A 13442-nucleotide genomic window follows, 5' to 3' on the forward strand; every position below is an offset into this window, starting at 1 on the left:
CCCCCGCGGTGCAGCGCCCCGCCAGCCTGGAGCACTTCAGCAGCAGCTCGGCCTCCACCTCGCTCAGCTCGTTCAGCAGCTGCAAAGGCACAGGCAGGCGGGTCAACTCGGAACAGCTTCCCACGGCGCGCGTAAAACAGGCGCAACGCGAACAAACAAGCGAGAGAAACGTCTTTAGGGATCAACCGCGTGGCAAACCCAAACGGAATTCCTTGATCCGCGACAGAGCGAGGGCAAGAGGGAGCAAAATAAACTGCTCAAGTGTGAGAGGTGTCCCTGCAGAGGCATTTCTGCACACATGGCAGCTCTGGCACCCAGACGCCTGGCTGGGCGGTAGGATGCTCAGCCTGAAACAGCGAAGCCCATCCCAAAACACTTTGTGCTAAAAACAAATATTTAAAAAATCCAGAATTTTATTAATTTCGACAGGTTTGGAAATAAAAAAAAACCCATCTACTGATTCTCCATAATTTCCAAGGAAGCCAGCAGGGGAAGCATCAGGGGCTGTGAGAGGTCAGGAAACCCAAGGAGACTGAAGGGCACGGCAGCGAATCAGGAGAAGCTGCAGTGCAGCTCCTGGTGTTTGCCTGGCTTTGCAGAAAACGTATCAGAGCTTTATCCTGACATAACCCCCCCACATGGACTCTGTTTACCTGTACTGCAAAGTCTCTAAGTCCGTTGATGTTCAGTGCTGGCTCCATGAGATCAAAGATGAGCTGTATGTGGTGAGCCAAGGGAAGATGTTCCTGAGGCAAAACTAGTTATCTGTTCCAGAACGTTACTGGAGATCTAGGAACATAAATATCAAAGTTGTAAGGTGACTGAGGGCTTCCCAGACACACCAGGGCTCAAAATAGGCTCTTTTGTAAGTGGTAACAGCAGGTGACAGCAATTTGCAGTTAAAAGCACCAGCACATCACACATGGGTTTATCTGTTACTCTACTGACTGCAAGTCAGTCCCAATGCCATTTTATTTTCAAAACTGACAGCACAGAAAAGGATGATCTGCTGCTTTACAGCTGAGAGTCAAGCTGTTCTTAACATCTACAACACCACTTTTAATTCTGTGGGGTATTTTGCTTTAAAGAAGAGGCAAAAGTAATTTCTTGTTTCGTCTTACTGAATTGTGATTATTTACGGTTTTCAGATAATTTATAACACTTAATCCTGCAAACAAAACATGTAATAAATTCACTCAAATGTCTTCTAAATTAAGTAGCAAATGCATACCTCTTTTACTTTGTTTCTGTGTTAGCCTCTGGTTATTAAAATACTCTTCAGAACACTAACACCTGACAGTCATTAAATCCTATGCTAAAGCATTTGCACACTTACAAGTCCTAATATAAAGCAGGAAAACCAGGCTTGTCATTTGAAACACATTCTTTATGTTCTCCAAACAGCCACTGATGCAGCTTTTGAACAGGAAGGGTTGGCTATAAATTCTAATATCCAGAAAAGCACAAGCTGTGTCATCCAGCAGCTCCTCAGAGATGTGCCCGGTTTCCTGCACACAAACACAGTCTCTGTCCTTCCTGAACACAGACACAGGAACGGGCCTTACACATCTGCAAGAGACTGATTAGTAAGTAGTGCTAACGAGCCCCCAGCAATGCTGCTGATGGACATTTATGTAAAATTTATTTCAAATTTTCCGTTAAAAGTCATGACATCTATAGTAATCCAGAAAGCTTCTTGCAAAACAATCAGAAAAATCCAAACAAACCCCCAAATACCCACCGAGGTGGGTATTTTACAATACCAAGGCAGGATTTTTTCTGCTGCCTTTGAAGTGCACTGAAAATTCTTCGTATATACAAATCACTTCTAAAAACCTAAGTTTGCTTCCTATTTAGCACCTCTACAGCAGAAAGCAAAGGGCCACGATTTTTTTCAAGGCAAGTACCTGAGATGTCACCTGGTGTTGATCAAAATAGGACAGCTGCTGCAGTTTTGTGAACACGGTCCCTAGGGTTGGCAATGCTCCTTGCTTGGTCTTCCTGCCTTGCTGCCCTTCAGCCCCCACTCAACAGAAAAAAAGAAAAACAAAAAAAAAAAGTTGGAAATTTAATATTTTATGGAGTCCTTCTAGTTTTGCATTATTATTGACTTAAAAGGCAATCAAAGTCTTAGTAAGCTTTACTCATGACTCCATAAAGCCCTCCTGGCCTCCGTGCTCCCTTGTACCCGGGACAAACACAGCACAGCACGTCACGGGACCAGAACTATTGGAGGTTGCTCCAGTGAAAAAGGTGGCACCCCAGAAAAACTGAAAACTCCCCAGAGTTTTATTGGGAGGGAAAGGAACGTGTTTGAGTCGCTGGCCTGTCTCTCACAGTCCAGGCTTTAGCCTAAAAAAAAGAAAGTGTTTGCAGCCCAGTTGCTGTGATGGGAACCAGGGATTTCTAGAGCCAGTGCTCCCTGGCCGTTCTGGTCCGAGTGTGGGGCTCTGGCCAGGACTTCACCCAGGGACTGCAAAGAAGCCAAGTTCCATCAGCAACATGCGTGGCTCCAGAAAACCTGCTGAGCAGCTCTCAGCCCCCGCGGCCAAGGGCTCCCTCACCACAGCGTGACACCACTTACCGCCCAGCTCGGTCGTGCTCTTCTTGTTCAGGATTTTGAGGATGTCTTTGGTGATCTTCAGCTGGTGCCTCGCTTCGTCACGCTCCTTCCCAACGCCAAACAGGAGAATCATGCGCTGGTTGCACTCATGGCTTGAAGATTCATCCTGGAAAGACCAGATACGAGTGAAATCTCTTTTGTCACCACCTGCAGAAACCCGGCCCGGGCAGCCCAGGCTGTGGTGCCGGTACCAAACCAGCTCTCACTAAATGCATTTCCTGAGCTTAGCAGCGTGGAGGAAAGAGCAGATGAAATCAGTAATGAGAAGGGGGAAGAATGCAATCTGATGTTATGAATTCGGTATGGGCAGTCAGAGGACAGGGATGGGCAGCCCTCCCTGCTGTCCCCGGGACTGGTATTCAGTAGCAGATCAGTAAATAGAAGACAGATGTCAAGAAGCTTCCCTTCTTATGTACAAATCCATTGAAAAAAAGATGCAGCCCAACTCGTAAAATACAGTTTTGTTCTTCCCAAAGAAATGGAAACATTTCTAGTTTACCTAAATTGTGGTTATCCTTGGTCTTGTAATAAGATGCATCACGTGCTGTGCAGAACTGGAACACTGGCAGAACTGCTCTGCAAGGCATACAAGGTATAAACATTCTGTTCAGTATATACCTACCAGCTCCAAAGTAACCAACCACCACTGCTCTCAACTGCTTCAAAAGTGTTTTTAGCAGTAAGTCTGTGCACGAAAATAACCCCAGAGGATCACAAGGCAGAGGCAGCAGCCAGGGGCGCAACTCGGCGCTCAGGAAAGTTGCACAGTCTTACAAAACACATCGTCTCTTTTAAAAATAGGGACTCTTAGTAAGACAAAAGCAGGAAGTAAACCTCTAATTATTTTTAAATTTTCTATTTCTTTCTCTGTTCTGGAGGAAAGAGAAGCAGAAGCTCTGAGAGCAGCACTTGGAATTTGGAGCCGTCTCTGGCTGAGAAGGCAGTTCCAAGGCAGAGGAAGGTCCAGGTCTCCGAGCTGGGATGCTCTGAGCTGCTCCTCCAGCCCCCCCCTTGCTCCGTGGGCTTCACCAGAGCCGCGCTCCTGCCCACTCCCACGGTGAGGAGCCAGCGGAGCCGCGCGGGATCCGCCAGCAGCACCGCGCTGCTCCGCACGCTGCGGTAAGAGGTCCCTGCCTTGGGAATGCCGGGCGAGTCAGGGCCGGGCTGCGCAGCTGAGCCTGCTGCAAACCAGGAACCCACGTCTCTGTGTCCGTGGGGCAGCCCCGCGGGGGGTGTCGGGGCGCTGGGGCTGCAAACAACTTCTGACTTTGCTGAAACATGTGAGCAGTGCAGGAGCAGCCCCCGGGGTGCTGGGCTGCAGGGTTGGAGCAGGAGCTCCTGCCTCACGCTCTTACCCTTGGCAGCAACGGTGACTCTGGGGGGTCCCACAGCCGCCCCTTGGGGACATGAGGGGATGGGGACACCCCCACACCCTCCTGCCATGCTGGCCCCTTGCCCACCCCTGCAGCAGGGCCTCGGGGAAGCTGTGTGGGAAGCCCAGGAGGGTGGGATGGATGGGTGGTCACCTCAGCGTTTCAGTCAGGGAAGATCAAACCGAGCCACCCGACAAGTGCCGCTGCATTAGTGCCCTTCTGTAGAAACCTGGCACCCAAGGGAAAACAAAACACAACTTACAGCAGTCAAAATACCCAAAGGAATTGCTCCCAACATTACAAGCAGATGAAAAATGCCAAAGTCTTAAGACAGATAGAACTCACTGTTACTTTTTTTCCCTTTTTTTTCTTTTTTTTTCCAGGAAGGAGGGAAAAGACCAAGCACCAATGAAAGCCACAAGCAACTTCAGCTACCCTAGGAATGACAGCAACTGCACCAGCGATAACAGAATCAGCCAAGTCATTTTTCCTGTGCTTTATACAGTTCTGTTCCTGGTGGGTATCACCATGAACAGCCTGGCAATGTGGGTCTTTTTTAAAATATCCAGTAAGTCCAACTTCATCATCTTCCTCAAGAACACAGTCATTTCTGACTTCTTCATGATCTTAACTTTTCCATTTAAAATCCTTAGCGACGCAAAGCTGGTATCATGGATACTGAGAGGGTTTGTGTGCCAGGTCACCCAGGTTGTGTTTTACTTCACCATGTACATTAGCATTTTGTTCCTTGGCCTGATAACCATCGACCGCTACCAGAAAGCCACTTCGCCCTTCAGAACCTCAACACCAAGGAGCCTTTTAGGGGCCAAGATCCTGTCCACAGCAATCTGGATATCCATGTTTGCTCTTTCATTACCCAACATGATCCTAACAAACAAGAAGAAAATGCCTAAGAACGTGAAAAAATGTGCTCTCCTGAAATCTGAGTTTGGCTTAGTCTGGCACGAAATCGTAAACTACATTTGTCAGCTCATCTTCTGGGTGAACTTAGCAGTCATAGTTGTATGCTACTTACTCATAAGTAAAGAACTGTACAAATCCTACAAAAGGACAAGATGCACAGGAAAGGCATCCAAAAAGACTGTAAATCTGAAGGTTTTTATCATTATTGCAGTGTTCTTTATTTGTTTTGTGCCATTCCACTTTACTAGGATCCCCTACACGTTGAGCCAAACACGGGACGTTTTTCAGTGCTCTGCTCAGAACACCTTGTTTAACCTGAAGGAGAGCACGCTGTGGCTGACATCACTCAATGCTTGCCTAGATCCCTTCATCTACTTTTTCCTTTGCAAATCCTTCAGGAAGTCCCTGCTAGACATGCTGTGCAAGCAGACAGCAACGTCAGAGCTCAGGGCACGGATGAAGGATCAGAATGAAGCAGATGACACAGACGAGACACAGCTCTAGAGCCCAGAACCACCCGTGCTCCTTCTTGGCCACATTTTGTTTACAGGTGGGTGGAAGCAGCACAAATCCAAAGGAAGAACATCTAGAATTTCACCAGCTCTTTTGGAGATGGTCCTACAGATGAAGCAGAAGCACCCTGGAACCAACATCACTGGGTGCAACGTTGGTGAAACTAGAAAGCTTGAATGATCAGAACCTCGTCAGATTTCCCAGGAAGAAGTTCGACCTTTTAGCTGGAGCTGTAAGGAAGCAGCTAAAGCAGAGACAAGAAATGCTACAGATGAGATGATGAACTGCAAAAATTTTTAAGAAATAGCTTCACTTGGGCCAGAGTAAAGTCCATGACAACACAAGATCTGGAAAATGCAAATAAAAGCCAGAGTAAATGAGATTTTTAAATACAAATAGTTGCCACCTCGTATGCAACTGGCAGACAGAAATAGAAGACATATGTAGAGAAGCTATCTAGTTGTGCAGATTTTGGTAACAGTAACCTTGTGCTTGTCTCATTAATATGCTTGTAATGATTAATCCATTGACCAATAATTAATAGATGCATGTCAGAGATGTTATTTCATAATCAGATTCACCTTCATGTAAATCAAATCTTCAAATATTTCACGTTACTATAAGTATGAACAAAATGTACACTTCTGTAGAGAACAATATATTATATCAGAAAATATACAAAGACTCAATTTCCTGGATACTTAGAAACTAAGGAAAGAAAGACTCATGGTAAAACCCCTCATGATTATTAAGGACAGCTTTTTTGCACTACACAAAAAATTTAACCACTTCCCCATTTTCATTTGGAAAAGTTGAAAACAAAAACCCAAACCCAAACAAAAAGAAACAACAGGGAAGTATTTTCAGGTGTGTAACATTTTCAGGTACCAAAACAACCACACATGAAAAAGATCCTCAGCCACTGTAATAAATTACAGTTCACTATCACCACTGCAAAACAGCTCCAGTTGAGAAATGTGTTTCACCATCACACCAGAGCTCAGTCCTGCCAACAAACAGTGCCTGCCTCCCCCTGCCCAGGTCTGTCCCTGTGCCTGGCAATTATCCAGCAGGTGCTTTTCCTGACCCGAGGAGCAGTTCAGACACCAGAGGCCACAGCCTGTGCCCCCGGGGAGCAGAGCCTCCCCCAGCAGGGAGCAGTGACTCTGGGTGGGCTGGGAAGGAAACGTGGCAGATGCTGCCCGGGATGTCAGTCCTGGGGAACTGCAATGGACTGTCTCAGCTTCACACAGTCTGTGTTGAAGGAACAGAAGTGGGGCCAGGCAGCTACAGACATGTCACACTGATGGCAATGGTGAGGGTGCCCCTGGTTCCCATCGCCCTCAGGGCTCTTTGCTCTCTGCTGGCCATCCAACACAGGCATCAGCACACACACCTTCATTAACCAAGCCCAGATACCAATGCACAAACCCACTGGTGACACAGCTACAGCCTGAGAACCCCAGAAAGCAATCCATGCCTGCCTGCAGAGGGTGGCTTGAACATTGCCCACCTGGCAACCATCAAGGAGACAGCAGCCTCAGCCACATCAGGTGACAGGAAAATACAAGACAGACCCCATGACTGAGCTAAGCTTACCCAAAACGTTCTGCTTACAGAGAAATGCTCTGGATTCCAACCTTACACATACTAAACACATGATGACTACAAAGCACCCCAATGCAGAACCAGGAAAGGCTGGAACAAGCACACAGCATCTCCTGGCTGCATTGACACCAAAACAGAGCAGAACCCTGCTCTGGAGACCAGAGGGCAGGCTTAGAGTCCTGGTATCACCAGGCTCAGGGGGGAAGGGGCAGGTCTGAGCCTGTCCCTGCACAGAAATCTGCAGCTGAGTAACACACTGCAAGGGTGGCTCTGAGCAGACCTTCTGGTCACTCCTTTGACAACAACTAGTGCTGCCCAGAGCAGGGGAATTCACACACACACACAAGAACTCAGAGCTACATCTGGGGATTATCCTGAAAAACTGTCAGGAAATGCTCTGTGTTTGATGATCTCATGTCTCAAAGATGCCAGATTATAATGGCACCATGGAGGAGCTATCGAGTCTGCCCCACACCAACAAAAAGCCAGAAAACGTGTCTGTCTTGATGGGCATGGTCACTTTTTTCTTTCCTAGTACAGGAGAAGGTAGTGTGGTTTCAGACAGAGAGAAAAAGGAAGAGAGAAAAGCAACAGCAACACAACTAACTAACTCAGGCGACACAGGAAAATGAGGAAGGAAACAACACACGAGATCAACAGAAAAAGTCCCATCCTTCCACACATTTCCCCATTCTTGATACTTTGCTGGAGGCTTCTGTTAGGAGAGGACCAGTGTGTGAAGCAGAGACAGCCAGAGACCCTCTCTCCAAGTCCTGCTGCCAGCTTTGCTCAGGTACCTGCAGGATGGGAGCATTCATGTGGTGTGATGGGGCACTCGCTCATCTGGCTTTCAGATGTAAGAGGCTAGTGACCAGTGGGCAGCTTATCTTGAGACCGTTCTTTATATCTGTGCTGAGACAGGAAAAATGGTGTGTGCTTGGTAAGAAATACCAGAAGTTGCTTTCCCGGAAGCACTTTGCTTTTGGGCCACAACTGTAAACTTTCTATTCCATGTTAAAATATATTTCCATGTGAAGACAAATGGGGCTGTAGGCCATCTGCTGTTACACCTTACTGTTCTGTTATCTCAGACCTCCACAATGAACGTATACCAGTGTAACTTTTCTTTAGACATTGGTTTGTAAACTTAAGCTCAGGCAATGATTCAGATTTGCTGGGGACTAGAGAACAGTTGGTCTGTATAACGCACGCTCAGGTTGTGTGTTTATTTGTGTAAACCTGCTGGTCACTGCAAGGAACATGCAATTTTAAACCCAGAATGCAGTGGTTTGTGTTTTTTCTCTCCCTTTCACCCAGGCCCGTTTCAAACCATGGGAGACTCTGCAAACGAGAGCACTGCCAGCAACTCCAGCACAGCCCCCTCGGCACCGTGCCCGCGAGACACCACGCTCACCCACCTGCTCTTCCCAGCACTCTACACACTTATCTTCCTCCTGGGACTTGTACTGAACAGCCTGGCTTTCTGGGCCTTCTTCCACATCCCAAGCACATCAACTTTCATTGTCTACCTGAAAAACATCGTAATTTCCGATTTTGTAATGACCTTGATGCTTCCTCTGAAAATCCTGACGGACTCTGGCCTGGGACCGTGGCAACTCAAAGCCTTTGTGTGTCGCTTCTCAGCCGTGGTGTTTTATGACACCATGTACATCAGCATCGTGCTACTTGGTCTCATCGCTTTTGACAGATTTCTCAAGATCGTGAGACCTTTTGGGAAGTTCTGGGTGCAAAACCTGAGCTCAGCAAAGATCCTTGCGGGTCTGGTCTGGCTCTTCTTCCTTGTTCTCTCTCTGCCCAACATGATCTTATCAAACAAGAAAGCAACACCCCAGTCTGTGAAGAAGTGTGCCTTGCTGAAGAATTACCTGGGACTCAGATGGCACGAAGCCGTCAATTACATCTGCCAGTTCATCTTCTGGACTGTTCTCATCCTCATGTTTCTGTTTTATGTCGTCATTGCCAAGAAGGTATATGAGTCATATGTGAAAACGCAGAAGAAAAACAACAAAAGTGAAAAAAGGATCAAGGGGAAAGTGTTCATCATTTTTACTGTGTTTTTCTTATGCTTTGCCCCCTTTCACTTCAGCAGGGTTCCCTACACCCTGAGCCAGACGACCGCCCGCATGGACTGCCGCCTGCAGAACCAGCTCTTTGTGGCCAAGGAGAGCACCCTCTGGCTGGCTGCCACCAACGTCTGCATGGACCCCCTCATATACATGTTCTTGTGCAAGCCCTTCGTGGAAAAAGTGCTGTGCAGGAGAGTGAAGGCACTTCAGAAAATGGTTCACACGCACCCAAAAACCGAACTGGACACACAAACGTCTCCTGACCCCGCAGCTTCACGTGCCACAGTCTCTGCTCTGCCCTAGGGAAGCTGAACAATGATTTGTTTTACTGGCACTGTAGGAAATGGAAGGGTGCTTGTAGTGGAATACTAGTGGTTAATAAAAACAGCAAAATGGATTTCTGTACTGCTGCTCACTGCTTGGCCTTAAACACCAGAAGCTGCCACCTCAGCTGCCACTCCTGGCCTGCCAGGGCTGTGCCCCGAGCCGGGCTCTCTGGGGGACCCCAGCCCCCCGAGCCCCCCAAGCGCTGCTGTGCCTGCCCAGCCCCACGCTGCCTCCGCAGCCAGGGCCACCCCTGCTGCCCAGCACCCCAGCAGGGCTGGCCCAGCACCCCAGCAGGGTGCTCTGCAGCCCGTGCTGCCCTGCAAAGCCCACAGGAGCAGAGGTTTTTCTGATTTGGTCACTAAATCCTGTCCCACAGCCTGACAGAACAAACCACAACCAATGACTGGGATACCTTCATAGAACTTAAGACAATCTACAGAACAATTCTATCTGTTTTAAAAAAAAACAAAACACAACAAAACCCACCTTGTTTACACTTAGGCAGCTTACTGACTGTGGCTGCTACTAAGGACAATTTAGAATCATAGAATCGTTTTAGTTGAAAAGGACCTTTAAGATTTAGCTTTATTTGGGACTCAAGCCCAGAGCTGCTGACTGTGTGTCAGTAGTTCTTACACTGGGTGTCAGCTCGGCTGCACGTCACAGGGCAGGGAAGAGGAGGAAGAGTACATGACTGAGGAAGGAGGACACAGTCCCTCCCCACCTCTTTCTACACACCTAATTACTTTCCTACCTTCTACACTGTTTCCATCCTCCTTCTCCACTCCCAGCAGGGGCTCTGGTGGGGGATGCAGTCGGTGATACCCCAGTCTCCCCAGAGCTCACTCCTCATCCAGGCCCACAGCAGACCCTGGACTGCATCCCCTGCAAAGGGACCCCAGAGCCATGCAGGCACCCCCACCCTGCCACCAGCCAGAAGGAAGCACCCAGAAACATCCCTCTTGGTGGCAGATTCACCCTTCCCAGTCCCAAGTGACACTGCCTGACCCTCCCCACCCAGACAGCCCCTCTCCACCTGCAGAGCTCCTATCTGCTCTCCCTCAGGGGCAGCCAAACAGTCTGTGCCTAAGGAGAAACGGCTTCCTAATCCAAACCCTGACACTGATTTTAAGACATGAAACAGATACCAGCCATGTATTGATTCCAACTCTATAAAGTATATTTCAAAAAACTGTTAACCTTGCCTTATCCCTCCACAAGGCTTCCTTGCTTCTCCAACACAGGCTTCTCCTGGCACTGGTCCCCCGAGGCCACGGCAGAGCTCTGGGAACACACACCATGGACTCTTCTCCACCACCCCCTCCCTGCCCAGACCCTCATCTCCTGCTGCCCTGGGACCCGGTGGAGCTGAAGGGCACCCGTGAGAACCAGCACCTCCCTCAGCCACAGCCCTCACCCCTCCCAAGCTCTCCTACCAGCCTCATGCCTTCTCACACGTGCCAGATGCTTTGATCACCACCTGACTGCTATTTTTAGGAATTAAATATTTACAGCAGTCTAACACAATCCTGCAGGTTGCTCCATGCAGCCTGATTTTTTCAAAGCTGTTTTCAGATTACTGTGCATTAATTACATCTGCTGTTGGGATTCCCCAGCCTCTGCCACACAGGTAGATTGTGTCTTACTGAGCAATTTCTCCTCACTAGATCTTCTCCACTAGGCATGTCACATACTTACCAGAACTGTAACACCCTTTTACAGCTGGAAACTGAACTAATCTCCAAGCAGCTTCCAGTTGGTTCCAAACTTCCCTATAAATCAACTTTATCTCAAACAGTGTCTTCCTCTCAGGATTAAATGCTCTTCAGGAACTAATTCCTCCCTCCCCACACACATACAGTGTTTAAGAGGATTAATTTAGCTACTTCAGTAAAAGGAAATATATTAAATTCTCAGCTGATAAAATAGTCACCACCTTAGCAACTGCTTAAAGAAACATACAAGGAGCCTGGAAATGTTTCTCTAAGCCTGTTGACACAGGAGCCCAATTAGTGCAGTGAGCAGAGCCAAACATCAGGGGAAGGTTGGTATCTCAGCTGGGCTCTTCCACCAGGCAGGCACCCGTGGAATCCTGTGCTCCTGAGCTGTGGGGAAGAATTCAGCACGAAACTTTGCAGCTCAGTCCTCCCTCTTGCAAATGAATCCCAGCAGCACAGCTAGTACAGAGGTCCCAGGACTCCCTGCAGACACATCCAGCTCTGGATTCAAAAGGGGAACTCCAGCCCTGTTTTGTGGTTATTAGAGAGAAAGACAGTAAAATAAATTGAGAAATGTGGTGGTAATAAACTATGAAAATGCTGACAACAGGAAACTCATTTCACAGTGGAAGGTGGTGGTTTTTTTTTAATTTTCTCACATCTACTCCCTATAAAACACTGCTCATTTAACACTGTGCACAACCACTCCTGCAGCACCCACAGCTGAGCACCCAGAGCCTGCTGTAAGGGTGGGTGTAACCACAAAATGGGCTGAGTTGCTCCCTAAAGAAGGGGTGTGCCAAAGGCTTCAGAGGAGTCTTAATCATCTGTTTTTCAGCTGCTGTTTCTTAGGTAAGTAAAAGGGAACCAGAGCCACCAAACTGCAGCAGAGAAATGCAAGGTGACTGTAAGGACAGGGCATCTGGTTGTTCCACTGCCAGCCAGGAAGTCCCCTGAACTCTGGCTTGTGGGATTTTACTCTTTTTTTTTTTTTTTTTCCTGCAAATTTTTAGATCCGTGCTCCCAGAAGAATCATAACAGCTAAAACACACCTAAGTTTATCTCTCTGCTTTTTAAGGCTCAATGAAACAACTAAGACAGTATTTTATATTTCACACCTGACTGAAAAGAAGACAAGTTTAGTGGGCAGACTTCTGCAGAGATGAAGAAGCACCAGCCCAGACCCCAGCAGAGCCTGCCAGCAGCATGCCAGCTGCCCTGCTGGGCCCACCAGCTTTCTTGAGTGCACCCAGAAGTTTCTGTCAATCAGTAGAGCTTACCAGCATATTCAATACTGCAGACACCATTTCTCCAAATCTGATTTGACTCCCAAGCCAACTTGAAAAGGCTGGCACTGGCATGCAGGAGCTGCCCAGGGAAGCCTTTGCTTTTGCTGGATTCAGCAGCTGTACAAGACAGAGCAAATGCTTGCAAGGTTTCCTCCTCACGTGTGTTTACTTCAGTCCACCACCACCACCGTGAGGCAGCAGCAGGGCTTCCCTTCCCACATCCCAGTGTTCATTTCCTTCGTTCACCTACACTCCAGACTAGAAACTGGAAATCTGGTACCAGGCCTTAACTTGTCCAGAAAAATGAACTTTTTTCCAGGTTCCTACAGTCCAGGAGTCACACAGAAAATACTGACACTTATTCTAAACATTGTTATGGGTTGTTTGGTTCCCAAAAGGGCAATGATAAAGCCCTAGGCAATCAAGTTTTGTAGGAAACCAACTTGAGTACACAGAGGCTCACGTATATTTCTTTGCATTTTTTTATTTTACTTGCATTTAAGAAGAAGGCAGTGTGCTGTACCCGTGCCTAATGCCTGCCCCATCCAGCCTTCCAGCTCCTGTGTCAGCCTGCCTGTCCTCAGAGGGACAGCAAGTTCATTCCTGAGTGCCTAAAGACACATCCCACACTTCATTCAAGTCCCAGCTCAAGCACAGTTGGGACATCCCTCCATCAAGGGATTCTCTGAACAACTCTGAGCACTGAGAAAACTCACACAGATACAGCAGTACTTCCATTAATTAGAAATGCAAAACAACGGTTTGCATCATAAACAAGATCTAGGACAGCCAAGGTATTACCCACAGGACGACACAGAAAGGCACAAAGCCAGCAGGGCACATCTGGAAATGAAAGGCCCTGGAGCAGCCCCATATCTCCAGCCAGGATGAGCCAGCCAAGGCATGGAGCTCAGGCCACCCATCAACACCACATGAGGAACTCGAGGACAGAGGGGATAAAAGAAATTACATTTTCAAAA

The 13442-nt window shown here is 47.9% G+C and overlaps 3 protein-coding genes across 3 annotated transcripts in view; 2 read left to right on the forward strand and 1 right to left on the reverse strand.

Annotated features, from left to right (window-relative positions):
* The window catches only part of MED12L (mediator complex subunit 12-like), a 109235-nt gene that overhangs the window by 30851 nt on the left and 64942 nt on the right, over nucleotides 1-13442 (reverse strand). The window contains 5 exon segments of the mRNA XM_010004741.1: nucleotides 1-79; nucleotides 654-744; nucleotides 746-789; nucleotides 1908-2026; nucleotides 2585-2729. The exon segment at nucleotides 1-79 is cut by the window's left edge and continues 12 nt beyond it. Coding sequence (XP_010003043.1) covers nucleotides 1-79; nucleotides 654-744; nucleotides 746-789; nucleotides 1908-2026; nucleotides 2585-2729 — 478 coding nt within the window.
* Nucleotides 4405-5424, forward strand: P2RY12 (purinergic receptor P2Y, G-protein coupled, 12). Its single transcript, XM_010004727.1, has one exon. The coding sequence runs from the start codon at nucleotides 4405-4407 to the stop codon at nucleotides 5422-5424; it is 1020 nt and encodes a 339-aa protein (XP_010003029.1).
* Nucleotides 8373-9431, forward strand: P2RY13 (purinergic receptor P2Y, G-protein coupled, 13). The gene has a single exon (XM_010004729.1). It carries the CDS (start codon nucleotides 8373-8375, stop codon nucleotides 9429-9431), a length of 1059 nt encoding a protein of 352 aa, XP_010003031.1.

The sequence above is a fragment of the Chaetura pelagica genome, unplaced genomic scaffold, assembly GCF_000747805.2.
Source record: "Chaetura pelagica isolate M959 unplaced genomic scaffold, ChaPel_1.0 scaffold829, whole genome shotgun sequence".
Taxonomy (NCBI): domain Eukaryota; kingdom Metazoa; phylum Chordata; class Aves; order Apodiformes; family Apodidae; genus Chaetura; species Chaetura pelagica.

Bases quoted from the DNA above. Each gene is read 5' to 3' on its own strand.
- P2RY12 (XM_010004727.1), top strand. From the start codon at position 4,405: ATGAAAGCCACAAGCAACTTCAGCTACCCTAGGAATGACAGCAACTGC.
- P2RY13 (XM_010004729.1), top strand. From the start codon at position 8,373: ATGGGAGACTCTGCAAACGAGAGCACTGCCAGCAACTCCAGCACAGCC.